Source organism: Cyprinus carpio, chromosome A11 (assembly GCF_018340385.1).
Source record: "Cyprinus carpio isolate SPL01 chromosome A11, ASM1834038v1, whole genome shotgun sequence".
In the NCBI taxonomy this organism is placed as follows: domain Eukaryota; kingdom Metazoa; phylum Chordata; class Actinopteri; order Cypriniformes; family Cyprinidae; genus Cyprinus; species Cyprinus carpio.
This window is the reverse complement of record NC_056582.1, coordinates 16,404,297-16,424,456: the sequence shown is the minus strand read 5'-3', so window position 1 is coordinate 16,424,456 and position 20,160 is coordinate 16,404,297. Positions and strand designations below refer to the sequence as shown.

Here is a 20,160-nt window from a genome sequence, read left to right as displayed (position 1 = left end):
ATCTGCTGGTCCATATCCTTTCCTTAGGAAGGTGTGCTAGACGCTGATTAATAATTTAACATAAAAATACTATACATTTATATATTTTGCTATTGTATTGTGGAGGGACACTTTCATTATCTTTTCTATACTCCTCTGAATATATAATGGTAAATATTACAATAACATAGCACAACAGCAGTGATCAGCAATAATTATAAGCCCAATACTCACAATAAAAATAATAAGGTCATAGATCATAATAGTCTCAGAGGTAAGAAGTGGATTATCGTTCCCCTGAAATGTTTGTCTTTTCATCCTGAAATGTGAGGCAAATGTTGGATCACAATAATTAGGAACCACAGTTTCCACAAATCCCTTCACTCGATTAGGATGTTCTCTTTTATTCTGGATGGCTGTGACTGTAACATTGAGCGTATTTTGCAGTATTAAACACGTATTTATACCAATTTCACCAGGCTCTGGAAATTCTTCAAAAAAAAAAAAACACAAAGAATGGCCTTCTCAGCTGTCATAGTTGCAACTCTTGCATCATTAGAACAGGGTGTTCAATGCACCACCTGTTTCCATTAAAAAAACATTTTTTGCACCGTTTTGTCAGGGCTGAACGCAGCCCAGGTCTCATCGCTTACGCTTGTCGGGGAAAGTGTTAACAGCCGTGTTAAATAAAAGCGATAATCGATTGACTCTTAAGATAACTATTTAAACTAGCTAGCTATTCTTATTGTTGATGTTTTATTCAATTTTTATATCTAAATGTTAGTGAAAAGAATAAAAATAAAACTTTTAGATGTCAGTCCGCAAATGCGATGGACATTGGTTATGATAATCTTTGGTATCTAATTTGAAGGCATCTTGAGTAAAACTGCTTCATATTTAATGAAGCATATGCAAAACACTTGAACCGGAAGCGACAAGACCCGGTTAACAGAATTTGTAAGTCTGTCGCGCATAACCCCTATTTATGCGCTTTTAACCTAAATCACAGCAGCGTCCATCTGTGAAGGATGTAGCTGTCTGTCAAACATACTGTTAGCCAATCATAGCAGTGTGCGTTTACTTCTGAATCTACAATCTGTCACAACTATTCAAACAGAGCATTCTGATGAGAGGCTGTCAAAACAGGACAGAAAATAAAGTATTACCAAAGCCACTAAAAGGCAAGCCTACAACCTTAAGCCAAAAAAGCGTAATGGCTAATGCTAACACTTTTGTTTTGCCAGTACATGGGAAAGGAGATCAGAGGCCGTTATTTATTTATAATTTTTTTTTTTTGAATGGATGTCAATGGAGGAGAGGCTTCACTATGCTGAATAAATAGCTTTTTAGAGGAGACCGCTTATAATTTAATTAATCGACAGCTTATCAGATAATCTCCAACATGTTTTATACTAAGCAATACTTTTGGTTTGAACTTTTTTTAGATTTTACACACACACACACCAAAAAAATGCTGTTTTATAGGAGAAGTCACTGACTTTTTGCGACTGGTGGGATTCAACTGCGCTGATCAAAGGCATGATGGGAAACGTCTGACTGACAACACCGCTTAATGCTCATTGGTTCAGACAACTGTGATGCTGCGTTCTCTTCTAAAATATTTTATTTAATCTGATTTCATGTGATTATGTATTTACATTATGCATGTTCCCAAACACTATGACAATGCGATCTCTGTGTGAGATATGTGATTGTTGTCATATTTCTATAAAAATGTAAAATACATGTTTGTATTAAAGTAAAAATGGATGATAAATACACCTTTCGTATGGAATTAAATAAGCACTTTAAGTGTCTTATTCATCATTTATTTTCATATTAAATAAACAGAACTGAAATTATATCATGTTTTTTAGCAATACAGCATGTGAGTGAGAATAACGCGATATCTGCCTTTGATCTCGTTGGTATCTGCTCCACTTCGAGTGCTCAGAACTGTCTGTCTTGCCTGTGCTTACTTCACTCCTCCCCTCACTGTAGCCGCCTATTCTCACCTACATTTCAGGCGAGGCGAGGCACATCTCAGACAATCCTAATCTCAGCTATTACTGCTCAAATAATATGCTTTTTGATGTAAAAACATTGATAACATTATAAGTGGACCTCAGAGAAAAGCACAAAATAATAAAAAAGACAGTTCATGACCCCTTTGACATCTTTTTACTCACAATGTTTCAATTAAATTATATATATAAGCAAAGTATAATAGTTAACTTTGCACTCAAGAAGAGGGAAAGATCCTGTTTAGGGGCCTTGTGGGGAAAATGTTGCAAGTACAAACTTCTGAGTTTTTTTTTTTCTGCAGAGCAAAAGGATCTGTAACCCTGTTTGCAATATGTTCACAAAGCAGAGGCAGGTAAATATTACCCATGCAACATCTTTTCCCCTGCTAACCTGGGGAGAAGTGTGTTTAGTGGGAGTGGTAAAGCAAAAACACTTGACTTGGTACATCTGTAGTGAGAAGAGACACACATACTGTAGCTCACAGCTGTCTTATGTTTGTATTACTGCAAAACACATGATCTTTCCCTTAGCATCTGGGAGCTTGTGAGATTAGCTCTGACAGCTAGCTTTTATAATGCCATTCCACACACTTTTACATGGAGTTACTGCAGTTGAAAGGATATATGTCATGCTTTCCAAGTTACAGAGATCATTTATATTTTGTACTTGGCATGTTTGCTTTACTGCTCTTGAAATGTTAAGTAAAAGGTAGTGTGAATTGATAAGCATGTGTGATGATTTGCCATGGAGGCAATAGATGATGACCCTTAAAAGCACTATTAAAACCTGGAGTAGACGGTTGGGATTGAATGCTGAAATGCATTCCAATGAACAGAAATGCTGAAACATTTTTAAGCATAACAACATCATTCCATGAATAGATAATCTATTATTATTTCCTGGCAATTAACCCTTTTCGTGTACCACAGCTCATAGATATTTGAATTTATTGTAGTTAAATGAAGCTGACATAACAAGCACCACTGGGTTGACTGGCATGCTATACTAGCTTTTATATAACATAATATAAACATTAATTTCAATTTAATGTAATGATATGAAGATAAAATAAGTCATATTGCGTTGGTTATTTGATTCGCTACCGTGAATACTCTAATCCATTACCATCTCATTTCCATTTTCACAAGCTTAAGTCCTCTACGCAAAACACTGTCATACTCAGAACGAAACAAAAGTGCTTTTTGTGATACTCATTATGTGGGGCTGATGGCATTTGAATTCCTCCACTTCTCTCCTACCACCCACCATCCAGTCTTAGGCTTGAGCTGATCTCAGTACGGTTATACCCTTGAGAGGTCAGCAATAACATGACTCTATTTTTGGGGAATGTTCCAGAGACCAAGCTTCCACAGACTCTGCTGCACCAGAGAACTTAAATGAAAAGGAAGACCAGACTTGCACCGAGGTGAAGAGCGAGATTGAAACGTGGACTATTAAAACAAACGCAGGACCAGAAGATATCAGACACATCCCAGCAGAAAATGCTGAAGGTAAGAGATAAAACAACAAATGCATCACAGCTATAGTGTTTACCTTTTTAAAGTAATACTTGAATATTTAAAAAAGAGTGACACTGTTGGCTTCATTTGTTTGTTTCTTCATTATTTGTAAAAACAAGAATGCACTGAGTTTGCACCAGTGTATGGATTCAACAAAAAGCAAGTGCTCAACTTTAATCCTTCAGCACTCTTATCATTAGTTATTTATTTTTTAACTTGACAAGGACATGACTTAAACCAATGTGAACATACACAGATTTGCCTTTACTATTTATTGGAGAGTATTATCCTTGGGTTTAAAGACCAGCAATGAAAAAGTGTATTATAAGATAAATATCGTATGAAGACATTCCTTCTATTGCAGCATGAAACCACAATCTCAGTTTTAGAAGTCTTTACAAAATGGCAAAATTCCCCTTTTTTTCCAGGTGAGGCCTCTGCTGAGTCAGAACAACAGACGGCTGGTCTGGAGGTGATCTATGATGACGTACCCTGTGAAGATCTGTCTTCAGGAGAAGGTCAGTCATAGTTTGTCATTTTAGCATACAGTATAAATCTCCAAGACTGTTTGATTGTTGCATGTATCTGGGTGTTTCTTCTACAGTACAAGCACTTTTATGTAGCAGGGGTATAAAATATTCAGATTTCTCCCCTTTGTTATAGGTCATATTAAAACTTTTGGAAACTATTTACTATACTCTTATAATATTTCTACTTTCTGGATATATTTTATATATATAACTCATATTTCAGATCAAGATGTTCAATCTTAAAATATAAAAATTCACCATAAAATATTAATTGGTACATTTAACTAATGATGATAATTTAAACAAAGATTGAAATTTTTCATGCAACCAGTCGGTCATGCAACCTTCATCAGGCACCACAATTTAGCAGTGTGTATGATTTATCTATTTTTGTTAGATTTGTTTTTTTATTTCCTACGCACCTGCCTGTATGATTTAGTAGACATTGCAGTGGCATTTTATTATAAACCATTTTCACAATAAATTATTTCTTTTTTTTTAATTTCAATGTAGAAATGTAGACAGTGAATTTTATGTAGATAGTGTAATTTATACAAAATGAAATGTTAAAAATACTGAAAATATTTTTTTTTAAATAGAATTAATGAAACTATAAACTATTTAATTATTAACATATTGATTATAAATTTATCTAGTGTCACGCATGTTTTATTAGGCTGCTTGCAATGTTGAAAATAAGATATTTACTGCCACATAAAATGAGAAGGGTCTGGCTGCAGACTTGCACTTGCATTCTCAGACTTGCACTCTCAGACACTTGCGCTTCCGCTAGTGACATCACTAACAGTCTTTTTTTATTTTGTTCTGTTTGTTGCTTACTTTTTGTTTGAATTGCTCAACATTTTACAACAGTAGCCAGGTGTTGACTCCATTGGCAACACGCATGATTTGTGTCGACTGCAAGTGACGTCGCAGGTAGCGGAGAGTGCAAGTAGCGATTGCAAGCGACTTTGTAATTTAGTTTATTTTTTCTTGTCTTCAACACCTGGCTACTGTTGTAAAATGCTGGGAGATTCAAACAAAAAATAATAATTAAATAGAACAAAATATAAAATAAAGACTGCAAGTGATGTCACTAGCGGAAGCGCAAGTGTCTGAGAGTGCAAGTCTGAGAATGCAAGTCTGAGAGTGCAAGTGCAATCTGCAGCCAGACCCTCTTGCATAAAATGGTGGCAGCGACAGTTCTTTGTGCTGACTAGAAAATCTTAGCTCATGTCATTTTCACCGCAAAATGTAAACACAATTGTTCATTTGAGATGAAGATGGAAATCCCATTTTTTTTTTATGTGGTGAAAATCACATATTTCACAAGGGCTAAAAGTGTCTATAGTTGAAGGAACACCCATCTATGTCTTATAGATATTTCTTTTCACCATGTCATTGTCGGAAGTCCTTCAGTGTTTACAAGACTGTACTGAAACCTGCATTGCTTTGTGTGTCAGCTGACTTGATCTATGAGGACATTCAGAAAGAGGAGGGCTTGCAAGGGCCCAATAATGGCTCAAGCTCAAGTGAGTTTGAAAGCTATGATGAGCAGTCCGACTCTGAGAGGGCTCCAACCCGCAGCAAGGTGCGTGTGTGTGTTAATTTAAGTCTCCCCACGACTGCAATAATTGCATCCTGACAAGCATCTGATTTATCTTCCTACACATTTCGACATGCCTCATAATGATAAACTACAAATGTTCATCTAAAGATTTAAACCTTCCAAGGTTGCAGGCTGATTGATTGGTACGTGGTTCGATGATTTATTTTAGATGCGGGTTCTTGCATACTTTAATGGTCTATGAAGGGTTGCTGTGTGCTTTGCTGCCACAAGAGTGCAGTGTTGGCAAGCACTTGCCTAATCACTACTAATGCCGGGCATAACTGACACACTTTTCCACTGCTCTGTATTGCTTCAAATTTAAATTCAGTGTGCACTGTGTTATCTGCCCTTACACGTTCATGAGGTCACACTGGTATGGAAAACACTTTGCCCAGGCAGCACTCCCTCGGAAACCAATTTCCCATGGCCAGACTCACCTTTACCTCCACTGGGCTCCATAAGATTCCTACTGCCAGACGACTCGTGATAAGCAAGAATTAGATTGCTGAATCTAATACTACAGTGATTTGAGCTCAGTTTAACTGTTATTCCTCCAGCTTTTTTAGTGCATGTATAATTGGAAAGGAATTATTTTCTTTCAAATGTTCCTATAATGGACTTGTTAAGATTAAAATGAACTCACAAGACAAACAAGCAACAGTTGACTTCACTACAATATTGAGTAATTAAGCTTTGGTATTTTAAACTGTGTAAGAAACTGTTTAATTATGAAAATATAATAGTAACTGAAATATTTAATGACTGCAATGTCTGTTTTACTGTAGAAATGGTAGAAGTATTTATGAATATACACTACAATCCAAAATTTTAGGGAAGGCAAGATTTTTTTTAAATAAAGAAATTAATGCTTTTATTTAGCAAAGATGCATTTAATTAAGCAAAATTAAGAGTGAAGACTTGAAAACAGTTCAGATGAAGGCATATTATTCGACAGCAAGTTTCACGCATGTTGGATGTGGACTTGATGCCTTCCTAGGTCTGTTTTGGAAAATTCAGAGGTCCTTGTCTGAGATTCGCATTAGCGAGAGTGCACGTTCTGTCATAAACTTATCTTCCTCTGTCTATCCCACCCTGCTTTGACTTAAAAATTAAGCCATGCCCCTGGTTCCAGTCATCTCTCTTGCATATGCTTTTGTGGTTGATCTTGATTTTTGCCTTGCTCTCATGCCTTCGTTTCCCTCACTTTTATGCTTACCCCTTCGTTTTTGCACTCTCACCCATGGCCTGCGTTGTTGCTGTGATGATACCCGTAGCTCTCCACTGATGTGCGACGACTGAGAGAAGGTTACACCAGGACCAAACAGGAGCTAGCCATGAGACTGGGGGGCAGACATCAGGTACACTCATGCACATATGGGGAAGAATGGGCTTCAGCCGGGGTGAACTAGCTCAGAGCTGTCAATTGGCGCAATCACAGTCACCTGGGTACAAGGTTACACTCATTCTCTTTTTCACTTTTCCCTGCTGAAAGGACCAGTGTGAATTTCCATGCTGGCTTATGCTGGTCTGTTGTTGCTGACCAGCATAGACATGCTGTAGCCAGTCAAACTGAAATGCAGTAAAGAAGCCTGGTAACACACTGACATCCCAGCATCCAATGTTTGGGACCAACATTCAAAGCACAGCATTTGTTAGTCATTTTCAGCAGCGCAAATCTTTTTCATTTGAGTTTTCACTTTCTCTATTTTTGTCTTGTAATTTATTTACTTTCTTTTTTTCTGTGTTTTTCTTTTTTTTATTTCCCATTTTTTTTTTTGTTCTGAATTTCAGGGCCCATAGAGTGTTTGCTGCTCCCTACAAACAGAGCAGAAGAGATAACTGTAGAAGTTCATTTGAATTTCATGTCATCAAACACAGACAACAAATAAAACATGCAGATTGTCTGTATATACTGTACTGTATAATACAATACAATTTATGAAATACTATACTTTTTAATGTAATTTATTATTATTAAAATATAAAATACAATTAGAGTTATTTTTATTTGTTATAGTTTTGCTATTGTTCATTTTTTTTTAGGTAGGTTTGTTTATACTTTTTTTTTTTTTTTCTCAGCAAGGATGCAATAAACTGGTGTAAAGTGACAGTAAAGACATTTATATTGTTACAAAATAAATATATTTTTAATTGTTCATCAAATTTGCTCGAATCTCTATTTAATCAAAGTAAGTTTCCTTGTTCATTTCCTCTAAATTGATATATTGATTTTTTTTTATACGCTATATGTTCCCTACGATTTGAAATCGCACTTAAATCTTGCTATTTGAGGTTCACTTTGCAGAGCACTTATTGTAGATTGGAACATACCCTCCGTCTCTCCTTTTTCTCTTGTTGAAAGTACCTCTCTGTATCTCACGTTCTCTTTCTCTGTTGTAAACAAACCTTTCAGACCATTTCAACTATCAGTATTCAACTAAAATACTCCATTTTGCTTCAGCTTCCCTAATCTCTAATTTGATTTGTATGAGGGTGGGTTATGGGCACACTTGTGTATATATAAAGTAAAGAGCTCTCATGTGGTTCAAGCAAGACATTTCCACATGCACTCTATTAATGACCTGCTTTCGCAGAGATGAGCTGCCCCCTCCTTTTTTTTAAATACAAAAATATCACTGTTACTCGATGTTCTCTCACACGCTTAGGATCTTGTGGCTCGTGGCCATTGAAACAGACCCTGTTGAGCACACACCCATCTGACACCCTGACGCACTGAACTGATGTCTCACAAATGGCAGGCGAACCAGAGCATGGCTGTTTACGCTCAAGGGCTTGAGATGGTCGACCCATTTCCATAAGGGTTTACCACTTCTCTGGTTATGGAGGAACTCCAGCTCGGCTGCCCATGATTTTCTCTTCCCCTCTGGTAACTTTTGCAGGTCCATCAGCTGATGCGGGCGGCACGCAGCGGAACGAAAGATGGCCTGGAGAAGACCAAAATCGCTGTGATGAGGAGAGTTTCATTCCTACATAAAAAGGAGCACTCAGGTAATCTAAGAATGATTTCATTTGAGAATTTATCTTCTTTCAAGCATTCATCCTCACTACTTTTCCTTTGATAGAAAAAAAAAAAATCCCATTCAGGAAAGAAGCAATTATACATTTCTAATGCTTTTTCTCTCAGATGGACAGGGCTGCTCATTAAATTAAGCTAGACCTCTTTATAGATAGCAGATGATCTGACAGTCACAGAGTCAAAAACTATAGAAAAAGGCTGATGGAGTCCAGTACCACTTTCTTGTATTCTGCTTTAAAAAAAAATGAACTCCTGGAGGTCGGAGGCTGAAAAAAACATGATGTGAAATATTTGGGAAGCAGAAAAGCATTATACATCAGATTGGGTCTTTAAAATAAAAGGTAGGGAGAAGAGCTGATGAGGACATTTGATGCACAGGAAAATTGGCTGAGATTGGCTAGATTACCATTTGGAAGTAGAGACTGGCGTGTTGCCTATTGAAACTGCGCTCTAAATCATGTACCACACTGCATATAGTGCAAAACATTTTGCTTCGGAGGTTCTGTTATTTCTTTTATTATTTCAAGAGCCTGCAAAAACTTGTGTGAAGATTTTAAGCCTTTGGGAAAAGGTGCAAAATTGTATGTCGGATGGTTTTCCTTTGTAGCCGTGTGGATTGAAAGTGTGTTTGGTTGGGCCTTAGAACAGCCTGCTCTGTAATGAGTTTGGATGTACTTTTTTTTTTTTTTTTTCTGTTTGAGCTTTTTTTTTTTTTTTAGCTTTGCAGGAGTATATAAAATGTTTGAATTTTTTTTTTTTTTTTTTTTTTTTGTATCCTGACAGATGACACTGAGGATGATACAGGGTATCTGGATGTTATGGTATCAGAGGCAAAACATCCACCTGCACAACTGGGACCAATGCCAGAAGGGCTTAGCAGCCAACAGGTGTGTGTATAAGTATTTATTATTGGTATTTTTAATTGAATGTGTACTCAATCCATGCATCACATTTGAGCAAAGCCATCAATTTGGTAGTGACATTTGCATCAATATTGTCCCAACTAAAGTGAATCATCACCGATCCTCCATCAAATTTCACAGTGGGTGCGTGACACTGTGGCTTGTAGGCCTCTCCTCTTTCGAACCGTCCTTGCCATGCACTTCACCCAAGCTGCCGTTTGCCTTTCTTTTTGTGCGTCACTTTGATGTCATCTTTCATGTTGTTTGGTGACATCTGAATGAGTTGGTGGTCATCCTGGTCAGCAGAGAGTTGTTTTAGCCCTCTGCCGGTTTCCTCTTTAAATAAGATTTGGTTCAGGTGATCACCTGATCAGTATGTCATGAAGCAGAATGAGGTGTGCCTGTGTTGGAATTCCAACAGACACTGGAATGGAATGGCTGACATACATGTATAAGTGTTTGTGTGTGTGTATGAGAGAGAGTGTGTGTATATATAACAAATTTACAATAGATATACACTGCTGTTCAGAGAAATACTTTTATTCACTAATTATGTATTAGACAGACAGAATTTTTTTTTTTTGTAATGTAAAAAAATCTATTTCAAGTAGAAATAATATTTTATGTCTCTTGTGTCCTGCTTACTATGAATGTATAAATGTCTTTCATCTCAACCACAGATTGTCCGACGCCATATTTTGAGCTCCATTGTGCAGAGTGAGAGGAGTTACCTGGACTCTCTAAAACGGATTCTACAGGTAAGATACTGTTGCATCTGTCCCTGAAATAGCTGTGTTGGTGAAAGGAAAAAAAAAACTGATAGAATTTAGTAGGGTGAATTTGCAATGACCAAATATTTTGACAAAGTTTAAAACTTTTGGTAAGTGTCTTTTCTTCAAGATAAATCTGAAACTCAATGCTTTTACTTCAAAATAAATGCATACTTAAATTCAAAAGTGTAGCTGAAATGGTAAAGTCAAATATCATTGCTACCTTTAATTTTTCTGGGAATGTTTGTTTTATGTACATTAAATCGATAGTCAAAATGTCACTATTTTTGTCTTGAAATGGTTAAATCATTCTTATGATTACAAAACAAAAGTTTTGGAAGGGTTACAAATAATGTCAAGAGTCTTTCAAATGTGAAAAAAGCCAGCTATTCAATACAAAAGATATCAGTTTTCTTTAATACTGAATTTGCTTTCACATCCACATTCCTTTAAATGGAAACATGCATGTTTGGTGGGTTTCGTAGTGTGGATTTTCATTAGACATAATTCTGATCTCAGCTAGCGGTGGAAAGAAAAGCATTTGTTATCACACTCCTTTGAAGGCACAGGCACTGTCTAAAATTGAATCACAGATCAATGACAGCTTTACGCACTATGAAATCTAGTCATTCAGGATCTGTCTCCAAGCTTTGTTGTCGAATCAAAGCTCTGTCGGGTGTACTTTACAATTCCTGCTCTCTTTATAGCGTGCTAGACATGGTCTAGGGTGTTTAGATCAGGTAAAGTGGCCTCAAAGCAGGGGAATGGGGGTCTGTGTAATTAAGTTTAGTAGTGCCATTGTGGGCAGATGCATCTTTAGAAAAAGATATAGTCCCATTGCCTCATCCTTTGTCTTATTTTCTCTGTCGATAATTCATTAGTGCTGGAGACTACAGGGTAAGAAAGCAGCCATGAAAAATCTATTGTATCCACAGTCTAACCAGCAAAGTCTCTTTGCTTTTAAAGATTAGCTCTTGTAGTTTATCTATGAACATTACTAGCTTGTTTTGCAATTTAAGGAAATCAAGCTTAAACAAACATTTAGCTAAGCACAATTTGACAATGTTGCAAAACAGTCAAAGCCAATATCAGAGGCAGAATTTATATTAACAAATGAATAGTTCATCCAAATGTTGTTATTCTTTAGCCACCTGGAAGATGCTTTAGTTTTTTTTTTTTTTTTTTTTTAAGCCATTTTTGATCATAATAATCCCTTTTCATTTTATTGTAGTATAAAAGAGTTGATTTTTTTTTTTCGTCACTTCCTGATAAACTGACACTAAATATCACTAAGAAAAGTAGGAGAATTCACTGAATATAATAATTTTCATATATAATACATTTTCTGTGCCTCGAGCGAGCAGACAAAACACAATAAATGTGGTCATTGCTTTAGGAGGTGGATGCCTGCTGTTTGGGAACACAGTCATGCAAGACGGAGACAGTTATACAGAAATACTTTGACAGACTTTGCTTGGGTATTTAAGAATGACCGTAACCACATTTGAGATGTTGTTCACTGAAATCTGTCCGCTGGTTAGTCAGGTAATGCCATCCTATAGCACAGTCACATGACTTTTTGATGCGCATGGAGGAATTTATTCACAAAATGTGTTTCCATCCCCCATTATTTACATTAACTCTTTTTCGCACAAGTCTTATCGAACATTTTAATATACGTATATTACAATAGAAAACATTTAATTCAAACTGTAATAATATTTCTTCTTCTTCTTCTTCTTCTTCTTCTTATTATTATTACTGTTTTTACTGTATTTTTGATTAAATAAATGTCGTTTTGGTTAGAGATTTCTATCGAAAACTTTAAAATGACCAATAGTGAATAAATTCAAACAGACTGAATAAATCTGACATCCTATCTTGAAACAAAGTGGAATTCATACAAAATAACAAAGACTAACTGAATCAGGAAACTGTGAAAGAGGTGATATACAGGATATGCATTTACTTTTGTCCAAACACATGCATTATTCCAAAGATGTATTCATGTATGTAAATTGCAGACTTTGAATTGTGTATTCAAATGAATGAAATGGATAATGCGTAGTGAGACTTTTTTCACCTTGCTGTTAAGATTAATTCTGCACATTTAATCTGACACTCTTGTCAAGGTGAGGCAAGTCAGAGCTGTAAATTATTCCTCCTATAAAAATATTTAAGTAATAGCATACAAAAGATATATCTCCGTTTTCCATGGTCTTTTAGGAATACCAGCGACCTCTGATGGAGGCTGAGCCTCGGATCCTCAGTGTCAGGAAAATCCGGCCAATTTTTTTCCGTCTGCGGGAGATCATGCAATGCCACTCCATGTTCCAGATTGCCCTGGCATCTCGGGTGGCCGAATGGGACTCTTGTGAAAAGATTGGGGACCTGTTTGTAGCTTCAGTGAGTAGGAAAATTCTTGAAAATGACTTGGACACTGTTTCAGGTACTAGCTGTACTCTGCTCCAGTTTACTTCAAAAGCATAGACAATTACTGTGAGTGAGCATGGCTGTCTTTTACCAAAGTAAGCATGTTGGTACCATTGGGCTGCAGGGCGACTAATGAATGAGATTTCGGGAGTGACCCTCCTCGTAGGCAGCATCCATAAGCTGTTCTCATTATTCTTCTGTTTAAAGAGCGTTTGGCCTGTCTGACCTGCTTTTATTCCATAGCACTATTGGTCTTTATAAAGTCCCTCGAGCACAGAGAAGTACCACAGAGAGAACTCTTAGAGCTGAAGTTGCACTGCTGTGCATTGGAAAGCAGAAAATAGACCAAATACCCACATAACACACATCATATTGCACTGGTTTAAACATTTTTTCTGTTATTGAGTGCATATGTACACACTGTGGGGCAAATTTGCTATGGTTGAACTGCAGACGAAGAAAGCATTGTGTCTGTTGTTTTAGCACCAGCTTGATTATGGAAATCATATAATGTCACAAACATACTTAAACTGGCTTTTTAAAATAGTGAACTTGTGTTCATCTACACTCTGCATGTGGATATATGCTTGGTTATGATGTTCTTGTCTACTATTGGATCATCATTTGATTAATTATTTTGCCATGATCAAAATATACACAAACATCTGTTATTAATGTTATTAATAAAATAGTTGGATATATACTGTAAGTGCATACAGTATACTCACATAAAGAGATACTTTTTTTTTTTGTCATTTGTCAAATTGTTAACTACTGTATATTATCACCCAGCTGTTATCTTGTGACTATAAGGCATGAAAACATTACAATCTTCTTTGAAACCATGTGTATTGTGAAAAGTGCTATACAAATGAGAATCAGATTGTATGATTTCATACAAATTAGCCACTAATTCGCAAAAATATAAAATAGTTATGAACTGCAAATTATTAGCAGTTCATAGCACAATCCTGATAGTTTTTGCACTGAAATACTGAAAGCTGCAAAGTGCTGCAACTGTTTCGTAAATTTGCCCTGTATGTGTGTTTGTTGATAATAACATCTTTTTGTGCGTGTATCATTTCCTGCCATACTTGGCGGTCCCAAAGGGGAGGTACAGTTTGACAGGGTTTGACATCTATTTGTGGCTCGTTAATGTTCTCTCCAGGTCCTGCGAGCACTGCTGCTGTCAGCAGGTCTGTTCAGCTTCAATCAGAGCAGAGCGAATGGATGGCTGCCATTTTGCCTATACTCTAAAACACCCGGCAGTAATGGACTGTCAAAGATGTTTAGGTCCTTGGGATGGCAAACAGTGGTGCTTTGCTCCATAAATACCACACTAAAATTACTGTTTACTTCCATCTCTTTGCCCTGTAATCACCTTTAGAGTGGCCTGCCCACCACGACAGCAAAATTCAAGAGCAGTCTCCGCTCCGAAGGAGAAACTGTACATGTTAACCGATGCATTAAACAAAGCAGAAAATGAACATAAAACCAAATTAAATATGACTTCTCTAAGCATTTGTTTGTCTTAACATCATCTCTTTGTATTCCTCTTAGTTCTCAAAATCCATGGTGCTGGACGTATATAGTGATTATGTCAATAACTTCACCAATGCCATGGCCCTAATTAAGAAAGCCTGCATGTCTAAACCAGCATTTCTGGAGTTTCTCAAGGTAAGAGCTGATATTAGCTGTCAGTAGCCTCTTGAAGAAACAAGTGTCACCCTAAATCACCTCTTTCTACTGCTGTGCTGTTGTTTGAAAGGAAAAAAAAAAAAGTATAAAATCCTATTGAGTATGCTTTTTTTTTTTTTTTTTTTTTTTTTTTTTTTTCAGAAAACAAAAGACAAATCTGAAATTTACTCTCTCTCTCATATCCTTCAAACCTATAACTTTTTTCTTTTGTGAAACATAAGAGAAGATATTACAAAAAATGTCCATACAAAAAGTCAGTGGAGTCCAATGTTGTTTGGGTCGCACTGACTTTAAAATTACCTTCTTTTTTTGATTTTAGAAAATGTATATTTAATATAAATGTATTCTATAAACAAATGTATTAAATAAGTTAAAAGCATGTAAATAAAAAAATATATATACATTCTCCAAAAAATCCCAATATCTAACATAATGCTAGTTCTCAAGTAATTTTACATTCTTTCAAGGATTTTTCGATATTTTAACTGAAAGATGAGCCAGAAAGACTAATTAAAAACAAAAGAAGTCATTGGAGATTCATTTTAATAGCGTTGAGGTTAGTCTGAGAGCGAGAAGATCTTTCACTTGGAGCATTTCAGGCAAGCTTCTGATATGCTGAATGGATTATAAGTGTTGCTTTTATTTTTTATTTTATTCAAAATATTTCACCTTGTAAATGTGAGACTGTGGTTATGTTTTCTTTAAAGTTGCATAAAGCACAAAATAAGTGTGTAGTGTTATCATGGCAACACATTTTCACGGTGACTTGAATCTTTAACATCTGTAAAAGCGACTGAACTCCACAAATGCATAGTTGACCATCTAATATCCTTGCTTTGAAACCTGCTGGAGGCCTTTTAAGTAGACCTACTATCTGACAGTGCGCAGTCTAATTATTGCCAGAGTCTGCTGGCAGGCATGAAATAATCAATAGTGTAATGTTAACCTCCACCCATCTCTCAGACTCCCTTGAGTGTCAAGATTCTTCTGCTCTGTATGTGGGAATGACTCTGTCTACCCTTTTCTTTGCCTTTCTCTCAATATCTGGTTGCATCTCTTTACATTGACAGAAGAAGCAAGCATCCAGCGCTGACCGCATTACTCTCTATGGTCTGATGGTGAAGCCTATTCAGCGTTTTCCTCAATTCATACTCCTCCTGCAGGTCAGTATTTATCCATAAACTATTAGCACAGTGCTGGAGGGGTCACGCTCCTTTAAAAAACTAGAAATTAGTTGCCAAGCAAGTTTATTAGAAACTCAATGACTGGCTAAGAGCATGCCACGTCTTCTCGCAGCCTATTGGCTCACAAGTTTGCTCTTCCCTTGGCTCATGGCTCATGATCTTTGGGTGAACTGTTTATTTAAATAAATAAACATTTCAAATGTCCATTCTGTCACACAAACAAGTCACAAGCCAGAATGACAGAGCATTATCAAAATCTACTTTAGAAATATCAAATTGACATCTTTAGCCAGTGGGTCACAATGATGTCATGAATTCACCAAATTTATATTGGCAAGCTGTTTGTACCATCGCCTTGTGCTCTCTTGGGTCCTTCCTTCAGTTTTGTTCATTTTTATGGATGAGGAACAAGCAAAGAATTCACTACTCTACTTTCCCATGCAGTAAGAGTGCCGTGGCACTTAATTTCATACCTCAGTAGGCATCGATAACCCATGAATTTTGATAGATAAGATAGGAATGTGAATAAGATTTTTTTTTTTTTTTTTAATGCTCTGACTCGAGATTAGCCTGTGTTAAATCACACATTAAACAGAACAAGAACTGATCACAGGCATTACCTTTATTTAGACCTTTATCTGCTTCCTCCTTTTTAGTGGCCTAAATCAACCACAAACTGACATCGCTTATTAAAAACATACAAAGTGGTGTAAGGCAGAATATGCCAGGGGTGTCTAGTCCTGCTTCTGGAGGGCCACTGTCCTGTACAGTTTTGCACCAACCCCAATTAAACACACCTGAACCAGCTAATCAGGGTCTTACTAGGCATACTAGGAACATCCAGGCAGGTGTGTTGAGTCAAGTTGGAGCTATACTCTGCAGGACAGTGAACCCTCCAGAACTGAGTTTGGATAACTGTGGTCTAAGTTGTTCTCTTCCAAAAAATTATCCAAAATAAATGGCATAAAAGTGTAATAAAATTTACTGTTAATCCTCTGTTTTGCAACAGCTCTCATTTTTTTTTAAAATGGATAATGAATGAAAATTAAAATAGTGCTTTACTCTATATATATATATATATATATATATATATATATATTATATATATATATATATATATATATATATATAATTTTTTTTTTTTTATATGTATAACACAAACAATCAGTGCTGAACCATACTTTAATGAATAAAAATATTAATATTAATTGTATATTTATCATTAAAGTTAGTTCATTGTTCATTTCATTTCCATTAACAGAAGCAACTTTAAAATTTTAAAAGGTATTAGTACATTTTGAAATTAACACTCTAACAAGGAACAATACTTCTACACCTTTCATTTATCTTAATGTTACATCTGGACTCTTAGTGTAAAGTGTTCATTTCAACAGTCATGTTTAAAGATACATTTATGTATCTACACAATGGCCATAGCATGATGATTATATATCTATATATATATATATATATATAATATATATATATATATATATATAAATAATTATGTATGTATGTATTTGTTATTCACACACCAGGCAAAAGTGTGTGCTGCATCTAGGACGACTTGAAGACAAACGGGATGTGTCGCATTCAATTCAAGCAGCGGTCTAAAACAGTTTATTTATTAACCGAAAGGGCAAAAAGTTTATTTTTTATATTTTTAATTTGGTTTAGATGAGTATGAAGTTCAGTAAGAGCAAACAGAAATAGAAAGCGCAATATAAATTATAGCTCTCAAAGGCGGCATTTACACTGCAGATCTGGATGCCCAAATCGGATTTTTTGAATAGAAGATTTTTTTTGACATCCCGCTTACACCTTCTTGTGACCTGTATTCTGATATCTGCATTTACACAGGCTTAACTTGACGTGGCTCTATGCATTCGACAGTGATATTAAAAGACCAAACTCTGCACACACTATTAATAAAGCATACTTTGTATAGAAAAGCAGATAAGTCTAGAATATGAACACAGAGTTGAACTTATTGACAGAACTCATAGATAATTTTTTTTTTATGTGATAAGCTAGTTTCATCCTTACATCATAATCATTAATTAGTACAGATTCTTCACGATAGTAATTATATACACAGGTCTGCTTTACACATCCGCGAGTACTAATGCTCTAATGGTCTAGCGGCAGAACTTGTGCCAAGTTAGCGGGTCTGGGTTCTAATCCACCTTCGTATAGTTTTCCTCATTTAAACCAAATGTGTTCATTAGTGATTGTATATCAAGAGCAGGGACTGTGCCACATGGGAGGAAAACATGGGAATTGGGTCACTAAATGAAGCATACAGACTTTAAAAACTATCGGCAATCAACTATCGGTGCCTATTAATCGACAAAACCGATCATTTGATTGAACTCTAGTTATAGTACGTCACAATGGCTAATGTGTTGTCTGTGCGTTAGAGGTGCAGGCATTACATTCTTCCATTAGCTTCCTTCCCTTTTACTCTTTCACTTGGTGTCTTTCTTTTATCCTCACTCTCTTATTGCTGTTTGACTTGTTTTCTCTCTCTGTCTTTAGGACATGCTGAAGAACACCCCCACTGGCCATGTGGACAGGCTGCCCTTGCAACTGGCTCTGACTGAATTGGAGACCCTTGCTGAGAAACTCAATGAGCAGAAAAGGGTGGCTGATCAGGTCACTGAGACACAGCAGCTGGCTCGCTGTGTCAGTGACCGCTCTCTCAGCAAGGTGAGAAAAACACATATGTGCGCACAGGTACTAAGCTGTGACAGCAGGATGCTGTTGCTTTGATGTAATCACAACAGTGTCATTCCTATTCACAAAACCATTTCATGGTATCATTCTGACTTCCCGTTTCTTAAACATTTTTTGCAGGTACTTTTGCAGTTAACTGGTCTCAAGTTCATCATGTTCATGTTCCACTTGCATTTGACAACCAGAATGTGTCACAATGCCTTTTGTCTTAATGTGAACAGTATAGATACTATTTTATTATTTGAAACCTAAAAAATATATATATTTTGTGAAATGATGCTTTTTTTTTTTTTTTACTTTAAATTTTAAATTGTACATTAACACTAAAAAGTTTGGGGTGAGTAAAAAAAAATTATTCTGAATGAAATTAATATTTTCATTCAGCAAGGATGCATTAAATTGATCAAAATGACATTAAAGAATAAAGACTCAAATAAATGCTGTTCTTTCTATTCATCAAAGAATTCTGAAAAAAAGTATCATGGTTTTCACAAAAATATGAAGCAGCACATCTGTTTTCATATTTATTTTTTGCAAATATAAACTCCAAACTTTGGAACAGTAATGTATGTGTGCAAAGCTATGTGTGTAAAGCTAAATCTGTATAAGACAAATTTTGTAAATCATAAAAGATTTATTTCATTGCAGTGCAAAATTTGCCATGTTTACTAATTGCCAATGAACTGCATTACCACAATTAAAGGAGTAGTTCACTTTCAGAATAAAAATTCTGTCATCTACTCACCCTCCACTTGTTCCAAACCTGTATGAGTTTCTTTCTTTTCCTTGAACACAAAAGAAGATATTTTGAAAAAAGTTAGTATCTGAACATTTCATGGGCACCATTGACTTCCATAGTAGGAAAAAAACCCCCCAAAAAACATGAAAGTCAATGGTGCCCATGAACTGTTCGGATACTAGCATTTTTTCAAAGAAGGTCCACAAATTCCCATTTTTGTCCAGCCATGACAGCCTGCTGGGATTTTCTGTCCACCTGGATGTCAGAACGTGATATGATTAATGATGCAGAACAACCAGGCATTTTTTTTCAGCTGTGATCTAAGCCCTTATTGTACAGTTTGGCATAATAAACCATTGATGTTGCACAGTCTGCCTTGACTTTTAAACTCAGTCTCACCGGGGTCACAAATCGTAAAGGCAATTGTACACCTGGCTTAACTAATAATCTAAGCAATGCAATTCTATGCAATTTAATAATGTTTCAATGCTCACACTCAACTTGCTGTATGCTCACAAGGCCACTGTAGGTCTCCATCACCTGACAAACAGCCTTTAAACATCCTGCCAAGTACCTGGACATTACAGCTGACCCTGAAAATAACCAACCCATCTCCCGTTATCCCTGGCCTGCATTTTTCTTTTTTTTTTTCATGGAGTCATCAGAGAGCAATGATGGTCCATTAATGCGCTATAGCAGTGCTTGAATACATGGCAGGAGTGTTTCTATTCCATTACCATACTCATATCACAGGCCAGCTGCTGCAAATCCGAACAAATGCATTTCTGAATAAGAGGAATCAGAGAATAAATGAGACACTTAATTGGAAAGTCTAAGTTGCTTTCAGTATCTTTTGTTTGGTTTGCTTGCTTCTGCTCTTCTTTAGTCTGCATCTCTCTCACTTTCTCTTAATTCTGATTTTGGACTCTTTCTCTTTAGGTCTGCTGCAAAGCTACCTGCATAGGCAGCATTTTAAGGCATTATACAGTACATTATAC

General features: G+C 36.1%; 1 protein-coding gene across 4 annotated transcripts in view; it reads left to right on the top strand.

Annotated features, from left to right (window-relative positions):
- arhgef10la (Rho guanine nucleotide exchange factor (GEF) 10-like a) overlaps positions 1–20,160 on the top strand; it is a 112,933-nt gene that overhangs the window by 19,591 nt on the left and 73,182 nt on the right. For 2 of the 4 annotated variants that reach the window (XM_042766511.1, XM_042766510.1), the window contains exons 4-14: positions 3,361–3,515; positions 3,953–4,042; positions 5,518–5,645; positions 6,938–7,021; positions 8,564–8,672; positions 9,484–9,587; positions 10,283–10,360; positions 12,599–12,778; positions 14,366–14,482; positions 15,574–15,666; positions 18,226–18,396. In XM_042766511.1, coding sequence (XP_042622445.1) covers positions 3,361–3,515; positions 3,953–4,042; positions 5,518–5,645; positions 6,938–7,021; positions 8,564–8,672; positions 9,484–9,587; positions 10,283–10,360; positions 12,599–12,778; positions 14,366–14,482; positions 15,574–15,666; positions 18,226–18,396 — 1,309 coding nt within the window. Of the gene's footprint in view, positions 1–3,360; positions 3,516–3,952; positions 4,043–5,517; positions 5,646–6,937; positions 7,022–8,563; positions 8,673–9,483; positions 9,588–10,282; positions 10,361–12,598; positions 12,779–14,365; positions 14,483–15,573; positions 15,667–18,225; positions 18,397–20,160 lie in introns of those variants that run through there. The other 2 variants (XM_042766513.1, XM_042766514.1) reach the window with 2 other exon arrangements.